Source organism: Zootermopsis nevadensis, unplaced genomic scaffold (assembly GCF_977971745.1).
Source record: "Zootermopsis nevadensis isolate Lab colony 2312 unplaced genomic scaffold, Znev_1.0 Znev_ptg000008l, whole genome shotgun sequence".
Lineage (NCBI taxonomy): Eukaryota > Metazoa > Arthropoda > Insecta > Blattodea > Termopsidae > Zootermopsis > Zootermopsis nevadensis.
In genome coordinates, this window is record NW_028259140.1 from 5,843,596 (window position 1) to 5,858,991 (window position 15,396).

The following is a 15,396-nucleotide window of genomic DNA, read 5'->3' on the forward strand; positions in this document are numbered from 1 at the left end:
GACAGAAATCTTCATACTCATCGCCCTGATGACGGAGGCAGTATGACCTCTGAAACGTTGGTTAATATCGACCAGACTACACAGCGCAACAACCCAGAAGACAGAAATCTTCATACTCATCGCCCTGATGATGGAGGCAGTATGACCTCTGAAACGTTGGTAAACATCGACCAGACTACACAGCGCAACAACCCAGAAGACAGAAATCTTCATACTCATCGCCGTGAAAACCTCAAATCTTACACATTTACGATAGCTTGAGCGATCAAATTAATAAATAAGTGTGAAGTACTGGATTATTACAGCTTCACTATCAGAATTTTGGAGCATTAAGCAAATACGAGGAATTAGGGCCTACATTGTCTGTAGGATATTTTGTTGAAGATAAAAGCAGTCGAAATAGGTGAACACATAACAAACAAAATGCATTGTATCGAAATTCTTATTAACCTGTAGCATTTGGCATGCGGCTGGCTCTGACTGCTATCTGCGTGTTGCTAACGGCAGGGTAAAACAGCGAGAACCTCATAACTGACTCAGTAAGCGCCACGGCGCTGCTGTGTGACTTGAAGACTTTGGTGCGTCCCACCAGTTTAGGGCTTGCCCTGTCCTGCGGTTAAGCCGTAGATAATAGATCCATTCCAGTAAGCTGCATCGTTTGCATGAACGAAGTCACGCTAGTTGACCACTGGTCTGGCAGCACAGTAGCCATGCCATGCCATTCCTTGAACTGAATCACTCATTAAATTTCATTGTTTTTATAGAGTTAGTAAAATCTGTTAGTTAAAAGAAAGTTTCAATAAAAATCACAACACGAAACGTAGTAGGCCTGTGGTAGACATACTGTGGCCATAAATGTTTCTCTGTCGGAACAAAATTTATTCTTTGTTTCGTATATCCGTATCCGGACCAAAATTTGAACCCAGGAAAGAAGGAAAGATGGAATGCAAACCACTCGACCATGACGTTCGTCTGTTACTGTGATGAATCGCTGGAAGTCTTTCAACAGACAGTGTAAAGGGTGTACAAAGCGCCGCGCCACAAAACCTGTCTGAAATTTTCCCTTTGGTGGGATATGGACAGCCCTGCTTCTTTCCTCTTTCCCCTGTCTGCGCCTTGTCGGTAGGCAGCAACCAGTGTGATGAAGCTTTACGCCTGTTTACTGGGCCTACAGTAGGTTTACAGCTTCTAAAAATTACTCTCGCCCCAGATTCTCTTACGTTAAAATCAAACGACAGTGTAATGTTCCAAAGACATACGTCAGCACCTCTTAAACTCTTAAATTATACTTTAATAACTACACATCATATTTAGATATAAAGACAGAAAATCTTACCCAACTAACATTCGACCTTGTACGGATGTAACAATGAGATTAAATGCATTTTATTGCATTATTCTTAAACTGGCTTTTATTTAGCCCTAACTAAATAGGGCATTTGCTACACAAGATTTGTGACACTAGAAACCTACTCAATAGGACAACAGGCTTTAGTTCTGGCCGAATCGACATTTTACCTCATGTGAGGACAAGCACGTTACCATGGCAACGCAGTACCTTAGACGGCATAATACACATAAAAGATCATCAGTTGGGCTGTAATTTCTACAAAAAATAAAGTAAAATGCCATCTTCTGTCGTTTTACTTTTCCACTGCTCTGTATTGCAACCGGCTTTTCTTTGGAAGGCTCTTATTTCGAAGCCCGACTAAAGTATTTCATTGCCTTACTAAGTTTCTTCCAGAGGAATGATTAAATACGACTTAAAATAGGCCACTACTTAATTCTTTCTAATTTTTAAAATTCATGAAACTCGATCATTCTGTCATAAAACATATCATTCGAAGGTAAATAATTTATAATTTATATTCTTCGTTAAATTAACTATGACACTCCCTATTAGCCAACTCCTGCACTTTTATGTAATTATCCAAGCCATCCGACACACAAATTACTTGGGCGTCGAGAGAAAATCAATAGAATTGTCTATGATTTATAGTGCTGAGATGCGAAACGTAGATCCTGGTGTTGTTACGGGAAATGATGTAAGGATCCATAATAAAATGTGACGGATGTTCTCAGTCACTGTGTAGAGGAGATATATTAATAGGTTAGGTTATATGTACATGACTGCGTCCACTTTAATATCCGTCTCTTGCGAGGCGTTTGCAGCGACTCAGTGCGTCACGTGAACTGTAAGTCTGCACCAATGTCACGCGAAGGACTAACCAGATAAAAGAAACAAAACATATCATTGATGCAACAGTGGATTTTCTCTGTAACCTACGTGAGTGAAAATTAGATCCAAGAAGCTGAGTCACTTTTTATACTAAATATATGATTTTACACATTTCTTTCCAGCAATTAATATTAGTGGTAATATACTGCCTATTTTTTTTTTTTTAATTTCAGAGGTACGTGATTCAAAACTTTAAGTACGACCTAAGATTCTTAATAACTAAATTGTTTTCCTTAGTTACTCTTGAGGAACAGCTCTGTTGTATTAGTAAGTTTACCTTTAAATATCTCTTATATTCGCCAAGACTTTTAACTACAACTCACTTGATAATACACAACAAATAAACTTGATACAACGTAGTTAATTAACATACGAAGGATTTATGGTGTCCAATATGCTAAAACCTGCACTCTTGTAACGTATAAATGAATCAACAAATTACAATTAAATTTTAGACAATACGATGATTGATTGGAAGTGATTTTTCTGAGGAAAATAATATTCAGCCTTTAGATATGTTCAGTCACAAACTAAAAAGCTAAACTATCCAGTAATTAAAATATTGCATTATCATATAAAGTAATCGAAACGCCACACAACCCATTCGTGATGCATCCTACAGCTTTTAAAAATAAGTTGAAATGAAATCATAAAATAGAAAAACGCCGCTGTATTAAGTGTTGGAAAATAACTCACTCAGTCTTGTGTCTATAAAAAAATTACAGTCTGCTTTTTCAAGTAGGCAACCTGGTTCGAATCACCATTCCTTTACTTAAAAAGTTTCATATTTCCTCGACATTTGCAATCATTGCTTATATAAGCTTTCGGGTATTGTTTTACGAAAACTGCGTGAAAGGCAGGTTTTCATAGTAGTCATTGACTAATGTATAAAAATAATTTATAAAACGCATATAATTAAAATATGTTTGGTAATATTTACTGTCCACGGTATGTTATAATCTAGAGTTATCCTTAAACGAGATGGCAAGTTGAAAGCAGGAATTAAGTTAAAAACATAATACTACTATATTTTAAACATAACATAGGATAATTGTCGTGTGAATGGAATTTAAATTAAAGTTATGCTATCGTTATTGTTGTCCGATTTTAAACAAGAGTTTTTCTACCTTACCGATATTAAATTTCGTGAAAATCCGTTTAGGCGTTTTCTGCTCATTTCATAGGTGCAGACAGACTGACTGGACGATTTTAATAGGCATTATCGAGAACAAACTCACCCATTGAAGGAATTGGTGTAAAGCTTATGTTATATATCAAGATAAATTTATATCATTTTGGTGACCACTAAAGAATTTAAAAACACTCACTTTGTAAACTTAGACATTACCTGGAAATCACTAAAGAAGTCTGCTCCATTAAATAAAGAAGACAGAATTCAATCGCTTATCCACTCGTATAAGCTTTTTGTGGATGTGTGTGAAAGCAAGTTTCGTCCGTATTTAATGATAGGTGGCCGTTTTATGCATTCGATGCTCGCTGATAAACTTCCCAAACCAGTACATTCGATTCCACAAGCTCGAGAAGAATAATTGGATTATATCTGGAGGTAATCAGTGATCCTTCAGCAGATCAAGTGATGTGGCTTTTGAACTTTAAATTAGATATTTTACGCTGATATTACTAAACTACAGAGCTTTTATAAAATTCAGAGCTTCACCTGTCAAAATATTAAATATCTTACCATTATAGAAGCAACACGATACTATTATTGGATTACTAATTTGTGTGTATCAAATATGATTACATATGATAAATTTCGATCATTAGTTTTGTGTTCTGGATTTAATAAAATACTTTAACGGTGTGACAAATATTAAAATAGCAAATTGTTTCGGTTCTTCATATTAAAAATTCGCGTTAGGAACTTGGTGGCAGTGGCCTGAGCTTTAATTAAATATCAAAAGGGACAACATGTTTCTCAAATTAGAAGGAATATACTGTATAGTGCCCTGATATTTCTGTGGTTTTCCTCTGTCTATCCAGGCGAATTCGTGGACACAACTTTCACACAACCTTATTAGCCCCTTTTAAGCCTAGTGGCATTTGCATGTACCACCAACTTTAATAATCAGTAACTCCGAATTGTGTTATTTACGAGTTCACGCGTCTCTCAGAATAAACAGTGATTATTTCTCTGAAGAGCATTAACAAATTAATCTCTGTAATAGAGAAGTGTTGTGTTTTCTTTGCAGTAAGGACTGTATTCTTAAAATTCCACGTTACACTACAGACCTCTCATGCAGGCTTCCCAATGTAAATACAAAAGTTTTGCATTATGGTAGTGCATCAAATGGACGTCAATTATTTTACCTCCTGAGGCTAATATCAAAATTCGGAATTGTGTACGAATGAAGTATGACACTGTTCAGCATCTCTCCTTGATCCACTTTTCATCGCTTTACAGAAAATTTAATTGATGCCCTCCCCCCTCCCCTCACCCCATTTTGTGTTCTCTCTCTTTCTGTCTCTCTCTCTCTCTTCGGATTCAAAGGGTTAATGAGCATTTACTTCTAAATTGGTTCAGATCATTTTGTGGTATATAGTTCCTACAGTTAACACGAAATTTTTAATACTTCGACAATCAAACAATCAATATATTTCTGTAATTCTACAGACATGTAATAAATAATAATTTAAAAAAAAAAATGTAGAATGTTAGGTTTAGTCTATATCTATGTTGTGAAAAGCTTTAAAATATTGTCCAGAAACATTACCGTTGTAAATGTAATTATCATTGAAATAAATTAGGAAATAATAGATTTATAAATTTTCATGGTATTTGCCAGATATACAGACGTACTTCTATTGACTATGAGTTAAATACTTGGTTTCTGATCTTATCCCTATGAAATATGCATTTTCTTCACTAAACATCCTACCAAAAATGTTTGTTACATTAGTATAATAAGGGCATGGTATTACTAGGTACACTAAGTGATAATATATGGTGCTTCTGTAAGAATTTTCAAAATAAAATACAAACTCCAAGACTTGAAATAAGCCTACATTGAAAGTGAGCTTGGGAAAATATCAACTGCCTCTAAAGAACGTACTCATATCTGCTTTTGTTGAATAGATAATGCTGAATACGTAACTCAAGAACATAAAACACGTTACAGAATAGAAGACAAGTTTTACTTCTTGTCTTCGTTTTCTTGCAGATTACTCACATCTCAGTTGCTGGTGCTGTTGCTGCCGGGAAGCTGCGACCCTCTGTCACTGTCCACTGCATCTTGCAAAAGCCGAAAAACAGCCCAAGTCTGGAAGAGGGTGAGCGGCGGTGGTTTGACCGGTGTCCACCGCAGATGGAAGATTGGGGGGAGGGGGAGCGCATCAAACATCTCTGCAGCATCAGCTTGGTGCGTGCAGGGCTGCAGCAAGCAGAGGTATTCTTCTCGATCTGGACCAACTGTTTAATAGTTACCAAACAAGCTTACCAACTCATTCCAACGCAGCCAGAAAAAATCCCCATTCGATTCTACTTGTAGAAGATGATGTTCCCACGTTTCCAGATTCGTTAAGACAAGACAGGCAACTGGAACAACTGTCTCTCGTCGTTCTCAGGGCCAAGAAGATGGATCGGTGGGTTAAGGTAACGAAAATCTGTTAGAAATGATTCACAGGGAGGAGATTATGGTTACTGTAAATTATAACTACATTAAAGATGCTGCTTTATTCAAACAGAAAATAATTTTACATGAAACAAAATGCACGTAATATTTTGTGTTAAGTACTTAATTAATTGGAACTTGGTGTTTATTAATAAAATATAGTTGTGAGCAGTAATGAGAAATATGGACATAAGTATGAAAGAACAAAGGTGAAAAATACATACAAAAGAAGTATAACAGAAATTGTTTCGACAGCTGAATACAAATGTACGTATTTAGTCTAGGTGCACGTAACTTGAAATCACGCGAAGTTCGTAAACAAATTAAAATTATGAAAATCGAACTACAGCTTATGTCAGTGGTTAAAAGACATCTACAGATTTTAATGTAAACTCTTCGTATTATTGTTGTTTCACATGTTGGTTGTGTTACGTGGAACAATTTTTCAGTCATTCTCCATTTTTAAATATTTCACTATTACGATTTTTCCTATAATAATATGCCCCCGCCCATTTCTCTAGAACTGATGAAATATTGATGCATCTATCATCAGGGCCCTATGGAGGCATCAACTACCTCTGAAACGTCAGTAAAGTTCTATCAGACTACGCAGCGCAACAACCGAAGATACATCCATCCTCACACTCACCGCCGTGAGAATCCGAAATTTACGTTAGCTCTGATTTTCAATTGTAATGTTAACTGTACTTAAAATAGGTTTATTTACAATTTTATTCGATCTTTTCAATCCCAAAGTCACACAGTGGAAGTACTCAATAAACATATTAGCATATAACAGATGAAATCTGCAGAAACGTGTTATAATTATGTTAACAGACAATTAATTAATTATTTATAAACCTCAAATATATATGAAACAACCGGAAAGGTGATAGTATTATGTATTTTAAAGTTGGCATTATTTGTAATGAACAGGGACCAAAACTGCACTAACTCGGATTTGAAGTAACTGAGGGAGTTTGGAAGCTTGAAATATATTTCGACTCCTCATAGACGCCAAAGTAATATTCCTTATAAAAATTGTCGTCTTTCAGTTGCGTAGAGTAAGTCTTCTTGTAGTCTCTATTGTAAATTAATTAAATGCACTAAGCCTATAACTTTATATTCATTAATAAATAACCTTCCTGAAACAATTAATTGCTGCTTACAAATTATTGGAAACTCACTTAAATTAAATAGTACTTATAAATTTTCACAATTTTTTTTTAAGTTAGTAAAATTTTGTTTCATAGTAAAAACAAATTTTAGACTAATATTTTCACTGTCCGAGTACAAGTCCGAAGTTCAGGTACTAAAACGTTATTTAAAAAAATGTAATAGGCCGATCAACGTCTAGCGATCAGATTCTTAGACTAAAATGCTGCGTTCATTTGTCATCTTTCTCACGTCTGCTGGATTTATATTATTTAAAATAATACACAAATATAACTAAAAAACTGAACTCAAAATAGTATTACATCTCTTTCATTTCCAATTTGTATTTTTTTTTTAATTTTAAAGTCAGTGTTCGTCACGTTAAACTTTACAAGTTCGCCGTTTGTGCGATGCGAAAACAATTAAAATTAAATTCTGAAGTTGGCGACTCTGGTAGAGAGAAATGCATTTGGGGCTATGGTGGGATTTCTGTTGTTGCTTTCGGCAGGAATTTGGCTTCAGTCGTTGTGAACAACTTCTTGCATTTAATTTAGTTTACGAGGAAAATTATAAATGTACTTACAGCGCGATTTTCATCACAATAAAGATTAATTCCCGTCAATAATGACGGCATACAATTTTGAGTTTTTCAACTGTACCACTCGTATTCTTACGCATATGGTAATGCGGGCGAAATGCATTTGACTAGTATGAGACGGAGTTGGCTGGGGCACAGATTGAGCTATGCAGAGGTTGGGCGGACACTGCAGCTAGAAGCAGATTCACGTCTTGAAAATGACTGGGAATTTCGCTTGTCAGTTGCAGACGTGCTGGGGTTCACCGCCGACAGCCGTAGCTGGAAGATGGTTTTATTTGGAGTTCCTACAAGACTAGTGATCCGGGCTAAATCTATGGCGTAACACGTGTGGACGGATAAGGACCAGTTCCTGCAGACGAAAGGTAAACGAAAATTGAGTTTAACTTTCTGAGGAAATGAGAAACAAAACTGAGAACCTGCAAATATGACGTGACAAGTCTGAATAATCTGTTAACAAAAATATTTTGTACTTTGCAGCACTGTGAACCGGATGTCAAGTGATGGGATGATTAATAAATAATGAATTGGTAAAGATATGGAAGGAAGACGTTGCAGCCTAAATTAAGGTACCATCTAGGAAGAACTGAGGATAACCTTGAAAAGTTTCAGTTTACAAAGCCGATCTCTGGGCCGATATTTTAACCCCGTACCTTACGAATACAAAGCAGGAATGCTAACCACTCAACCGCGACGTTCGACGATTCACATGTATAAATTACCTAAATTTCACTCACTAAAATGAGTCAGTTTTAATACACCATCTCGGCTGGAAACCGATTATCGTGGCCGAATTTTTTGTGGTTTTCCTCACTCTCTCCAGGCAAATTCCGAGATTTTACATTAAATTAGGCCATGGCCGCTTCCTATACACATCCTTTCCAATTCACTATCAATTTCTTATTCGACGCTGTATAATCTTAGCTACAGAAAAAGCGTAGTTAAATAACTAAAAAAATAAGACATCAATATTACGTAAAATAGATTTTATTAGTTATTACATAAATAAGACAAGAGACAAAGCTTTGAAGCCATATTTCTGCTCAGTTTTGTCTCTCTAAGAATATAAGGGAAGAGACTGGAGATGATAAAGAGCTGAGATCTGAGGTTCTAACAGGGAAGAAGGTGTCGGCATTGAAGATGGCTGTCTTCTAAGTTGTAGCGACATTTAGCCTGATAGAAATTTACCAACGTTACAAAGATCCTTGCTGCCTCCATCATTAGGGTGACTACCAGACTACACGACGTCACAACTCAGAAGACAGCCATCTTCGTACTCGAGGACCTCAGAGCCTACATGTCGAGGTTAGGCCTTCACTGGCGTGGGCACAGGGAGGCAGTCACCAGCAACGCACATATTGCCTGAATTTTTATAACTTCCGAATGTCCTATAAGTCCACGCTGCGTTACAATCCACAAGATTAGCATTGACACAATAAAGATCTATTAGGCTAGAATACTAGCTCGAAAACCGGGCTTCGATTCCCAGCATAGGCGAACAAATTTTCTTTTAGCCTCTGCGTCTAGAAGGGCTTTGGGGTCCACTCATTTGCCTGTGCACTGGGTCCCAGGGTCCTTTCCCTTAGGGTTCAAAGCGCGGACGGGGCGTGACACTGACCTCTCACCTCCAACTAGTGTTAAAGTGACAAATGACTAGAGCTATATCTCCACCTGTCTTTACGTCTTCCATGGCCCAGTGCCTCGTATGTCTCAGGTTCCACTTTCTTTACATTCAGGACGAGAACTTAACTTTGCTTATGTCTTAAGTCATATCTACATGACTCAAATTAAGTCACGGTTTATGGTGTGTTCTTTATAGATGACTTCTATCCCTTAGGTGAACCTCTGGAACCTAGAACAGTGTGCCTTGACCTTATTCTGGTCCAGCAAACTTTATATCACACTCCTTCGTGTTCGAGAGGCATCTGGTTCAAATGTCTGCATGGAAACCGATTTTTTAACCGAGCTTGTCTTTTATATCTTCAGTCCCTCTAGACAATTGTTTGGATTATAGCTTAAATTAGGCCATAATCGCTTCCTTCCAATTCCTTTCCACTTCATTACGTATTAATCATCATGTCATTAAAGTTACTGACAGCGTCGTTAATTGAAATAAAATTAAATGATTAAACTTCAAATCCGGAAACTGCTCTTTGGAAATTGTCGTTCATATGACGATGTATAGTACAGCGTTTGTTCCGGTGTGCAGTTTGTATGTTCCCCAGATGTTTTAAGACGTAAGCGTATTTATTTAATTTCTCTTTAACTTGATTGTACCACTACTGATATCGACTGTACACGACAGACAGAAAGTAGAATTTTTCTTAGTCTAATGATGTATGATCCGAAGATTTCACGGTGTCTAAGTATAATGAATTCTTCTCGGGCTACCAGCCGTGTAAGGTGGGTGAAAGGCGAGAACACAGACGTTTCGAGAACCATCTTCGTCTTCGCCCTCAGGCTACTGAATTCTTGGTCTGTTTGAAACTTTTAAAAAACCATAAATCAAAATGTCTTCAGACATCAAGGACAGTTACATTAAATATTATATTTAAATAGAAAATAGCTGAACTTTTGACTTCTAAACCATCGCAGTTATAAACTAGTTCAGTTCTGTATATATCCAAAAGAGTAAGCAGTGTTAATAAGCATTTGTTTACACTCTGCCTTAATATACGGGCTCTAAAATGTAAACTATACCCTCCAATGCTAATACGACCATGAACAATACACGTTATATAACTGCCCGTCAATTAGTAATTTATTATGAAAATTGCGTTTATAGAAAATTCTTCCATCTGTAAGCGAATTTAAAAATCTAAATTATTATTCAAGCCCTTATAAATCAGAGTCCGGGGACTTATTAGGAATTATAATTAATTTCAAATAAACGATCTAGACGAGCAAAGAATGTGAATCTATTTAGACCTGTATTAGAGTTGTTCATCGCGAACTGACCTGCCCGAAACTCACGATTCTGTACAACATGAAACAGTCAAACGTGGTCTATTGTTCGAACACGACAACACGCTGAAGTCTGGATTCCAGTATGGAAATATATAAACAAAAACTTGTTTTTTCTCACGCATTTCGAAATCTGTTCAGGAGTGCGAATGCTAAAGCTAAGAGAAGTGTAGCATGGAAAGGTGGTCGAACGATGGAAGAATCGGGGAGGGAGGGAGATAAGGTTGGTCAGGTAGCTGAATAGGCGGAGATTCTGTAGAGAACTGTCATGCAAGAGTTCCTGCTAGACATGATTAAATCCTCTTAGACTTATTTTATTGAATGACGGGCTATTTCGCTGCAAGGCCAATGGCTCTTGCAGCAGATAAAATGATGATGTGATTCGTGAGTTGTAACAAAGTAGGGCGTGGCCAAAGGAATGTCCATCCATGAGGAAAGGAAAACTGTAAGAAGTTAAAAAGTTACAGTGGAACCACGGCTCCGGAGAATTTGACGTAAATACGTCTCTGTATTTAAATTATATTTACGTCTCTCTAATGTAATGTAATGTAATGTAATGTTATCTTCAATGTCATCCATCTTGTTACGAAAGCGGATTGTTGACGGCAGTAATGTAACACAACAATGCCGAGTAAACAGATTACGTTTCCTAGGTAACATAACAATGCATGCAAGCTGACCATTGTTGGCAGTCCATATTTACAAATTGTTGATATTTTCTAGGTAACCATGTTACACATTTTCCTGTCACTTTTTCGTAACACGTTTTTGCGGAATAACCCTTCCATATAGACGTATTTACGTCAAAATTTAAAAATTTATGTATAGAGAATTTCACTTAATTAGAAACAGTAATGCATAGTCCTTTTTGAATATATTTTTATTCTATTAACAAGTCATACAGAGAACGGGCAATTCTGAATTGTTCAAAAATGATAAGCTTACATTTGTTGAGTTTCTTATCAAGCTTATTTATTTTATTTAGTGTTCTGTCTGACGACAGGTCCATATGAACAGGATCCTTCCATCCTTTTCTCGGACTGGGACCTGTTCATATACGTTCTTGGCAGATGATCCAGAAGTGTTTTGCCATTGCCTTCTTCTGTGTGTGAATGGAGTAATTGTTGGGATGAAACCGGGGAAGCCCCCGGAGGAAAACTCCGTGTTGCCTAGACCACGGCCTTGCCCAACACAAGTTATAAATTCGGGCACCGCAGGGAATCGAACCGGAGACCCCAGGATTACAAGGCCAGCGTTCTAACCGCTAGACCACCGTGGCTCTTAACAAGCTTATATTATTATAAATGTACTCATAAATGAAGCTCATACATAAAAACAGATACGAATTGGAAACTGCTCGTTGTAAGGTGCATGATAAATTTAATCACACACTTGGAGTCGGTAAACTCTATATATTATTACATACAATTTAATTGCATCATGTTACAATTATTAAATTTATAATGACAAATAAATCAGCGAAATTCAGTCACATTTAATACCGAGTACTTCACTAATACTGGAAGCTTTCGAAATTGTATTATAATCGGTGCAATAACTTCGGGTAAAAACTTTTAGTGCAGCTGCACTAAAAAGTGACGAGTGTAATTTCAGATGTCAGTAGCAATTTGAAGGGACCTCCATTCAAGGCATTTGTTAATTACTTCACGGAGCAAATGAACACCCAGAGAAACCTAGTAGACATTTAGTAAACATGCGTTGACAAATAACATGCATTTATAGAATAAATTAGCCCTTTAAAGCCGGAGGTCGTCCAAATAATAATCATCAACTCACCCCGTAAGCAAAGAAAACATGAATGTTCTCCATTGCAGCGATTAATGCTGTGTTATGAAATAATTTTGTTTTTAAATGCGAAACCCACTAAATTTCTAGCTTTCTAATAAGTTTATTTTGAATAACTCAATTACTCCATCCTTCTTAAGGCCACTTTGTTCAGTTCCTTATAATTTACGTTCTTCCCCGAAAGGGACACTTTTACGTCTATTCAAAATAACTGGCAAAGTTATTGTTTTTGTATTTATAAAAGTAGATATGATGATAATAGTTTTCAACTGAATAATAATAAGCAGTTCTATGAATTAATCTCCTCTTAATTTCATCATGAACTTAATTTCTCCTTGTTCATATATAAAATTATGAATCTTCGTAGATTAATTTCAGTTTTCTGAAACGTATTGCATTCGTTACCGATTGTCTAGAGAGAACTAAACATACCTACATCAGTAAAAGACTTAAAATACACAAAATATAAGAATGTATTGTTAGAACACTAAACATATAACATATTGATACACAATTAATCTAAAATACACATTTATAAAAACTAAGCAACATATGTTCTCACATGTTATGCTCTATTATTATTTAAGCCTGTTTTTTCTACTTTATTTATAAAGTACAAATTGATATTTGTAAATATTCATTTGGTATAAAAGGTTGGGTTTTGTTGTATAGAAAGGTTGTTCGTGGACCTGTGACCTGACACCGACACAAAAACTGTGCCCTTGGACGTCCCGAAGTGGGAGAGGGTATTCATAAAAGAATAACTTCGCAAGTGCTTTCAGTTATAAATGACTGAAAAGGTTGAATGGGTTTTAGTGATGTGGTAATAATCCATGACAAGTGTGAAGCCAAACTTGATTTCAGTCAGAGCAATTTGTAAAGGATGGGTGAAGACGTATTCTCACATGGGTCGGGTCGCGTGTCTTCTGTCTCCTTACAATGATCCGAATATGGGACAGGACCTGAACATACCAAAAAACTTGGCCCCAATTGAAACAGGCGCAATGTTATTGCCCTCTGCATTCTTCAACTGCCCTTTCTCTGTCGGCAGGGATCCGCTTGAAAAGGTTTGTGTAAGGTGGGAGCATGAAAACAAGGTACCTTATGATTGCAAAAATTGTTCCATTCACACGTCTAGCTTATATAAACTGTGTGTTTGTGGAAATGTGACTGGGAAGTTCAGCGATAAAACAAGGCAATATGAAAACCCAATGTATCTAACTACTCGGAAACCTGGATGCAATTTATCCCTTAAATGGAACACAGTGTTAAATATAATTATTTATTAAATTAATAAATAACGTTGCAAAATAATGGTCTTTAGGAAGAAAATGAATAAGCAAAAATGTAAGTTTATTTCACAAAATAGATTTTTGGAGACGATTTATAAGAAATATTTAAAAATAACTCATTCAAAATTTTGTTTTAGGTAACATAAAAATATAAGAGTTTGTAGGCGTATCATGCAGAGTTCAAATATTGTCAGAGAGTGAACTGACCAAACAAAAAGTTGGTGCCACCTGCAGGGGGAGGGGGGAGAAAGGAGCACTGAGACAGACAGATGAAGTTGGAAGCGGAATATGTCATGAACGTTAATAAACGGCCTGGCAGAAAACGGGTCAAAGACAAAACGGTGCGTTGCAGAGACGGAGACCGTCAGAGATAGGATGCGGCTGAGGGCATGTCAAGCTGACAGCGGTCTTCAGGGATCGTGTGGGGAGAATCTTAAAAAAATTTCAAATTTTTCGAAAAATCAAAAAGGGTAGGAAAATGTTCAAAAACGCGCAAAAAACTAAAACATTTGGAAAATTCCGACTTCAAAATTTTTTCCGAAATGTTCGAAAATTATCAGTTAATTTCGCTTTTCAAGACATTTATAATCCTTTATAAATTTTATAAATGTTTTCGAAATTTTGAAAATTTTGAAACAGGAACCATCGACCAAAATTTTCAAAATTTTCGAAAAATCAAAAAACGTAGGAAAATGCCCAAAAAGCCCACAAAACTAAAAAAATTGAAAAATTCCGGCTTCAAAATTTTTTCCGAAATTTTTGGTTTTATGCGCCATTCAGACATTTTGCAGCATTTTTTGATTTCTCGAAAATTTTTAAAAACCAATATCTTTCAGACATTATCCCCTATCCGATCCCTATCGTATCTTTTCTCTGTCAGATACGTTCTCTGCAACACTGCTATCTGCCAGAGAGTCTTCGCCTCAAACTGTCTCCCGCTAACGGTCTGTGTCTGACCCACCTCTGCTTGTCTCGGTCTCTGTCTCACAGGGTCTCAGCTTGACTCGGGCAGTGCTGCACTCGGTCTCTGCTTGACAACTTTTGTCTCACACGGTCTCAACTTCACTCGGCCTGTCTCACCCGGCCTCTGTTGAACGAGGTCTTTGCAGAGACGGCCTGGCAGAGATCTGGTCATAGAGAGAAAGGTTCGTTGCAGAGACGGAGTCCGTCAGAGACAGGGTGCGGATGAGGCCATGTCAAGATGAAAGCGGTTCTTCAGGAATCGTGAATCTCAAAAAAAATTTCAAATTTTTAGAAAAATCAGAAGGTGTAGGAAAATGTTCAAAACGTAAACAAAACTAAAAAATTCTGTTAAATTCCAACTTCAAAATTTTTGCCGAAAATTTCAAAAATTATCAGTTATTTTCGGTTTTAAAGACATTTAAAACCCTTTATAAATTTTATCAAAATTTGCGAAATTTTGAAACTGGTACCATCGGCCAAAATTCGCCCCACCCCAATCTCACTAGAACAGCTTCCTGCTAGTGCTCGTCTCTACCACAGCAGGTCTCTGCATGACTCGTCGACAGCCTCACCAGCTCTCTGCCTTACTCAGTCTCTTCCTCACAAAGTCCCTGCCGGACGCGTTTTCTGCCTCACACTGTCTCTGGCGGACAACGTCTATGCCTCACCAGATGTCCGCCGGAAGCGTTCCTTGCAACGACGGCGCCGAAGAAACAGGGTCATAGAGATACCGGATGATCTGGAGACTGT

At 36.9% G+C, this 15,396-nt stretch overlaps 1 protein-coding gene across 9 annotated transcripts in view; it reads left to right on the forward strand.

Moving 5' to 3' along the window:
- The window catches only part of LOC110833876 (uncharacterized), a 332,060-nt gene extending 317,223 nt beyond the window's left edge, over positions 1 to 14,837 (forward strand). For 7 of the 9 annotated variants that reach the window (XR_015534106.1, XR_015534108.1, XR_015534107.1 and 4 more), the window contains 3 exons: positions 5,422 to 5,852; positions 7,846 to 7,986; positions 8,102 to 10,969. Coding sequence is in view for 1 of the 9 variants with exons in the window: in XM_087344945.1 (XP_087201071.1) it covers positions 5,422 to 5,646; positions 7,846 to 7,882 (262 nt within the window). In the remaining 8 variants the exon portion in view is untranslated. Of the gene's footprint in view, positions 1 to 5,421; positions 5,853 to 7,845; positions 7,987 to 8,101; positions 10,970 to 13,063 lie in introns of those variants that run through there. The other 2 variants (XR_015534109.1, XM_087344945.1) reach the window with 2 other exon arrangements.
- The last annotated feature ends 559 nt before the right edge of the window (positions 14,838 to 15,396 follow it).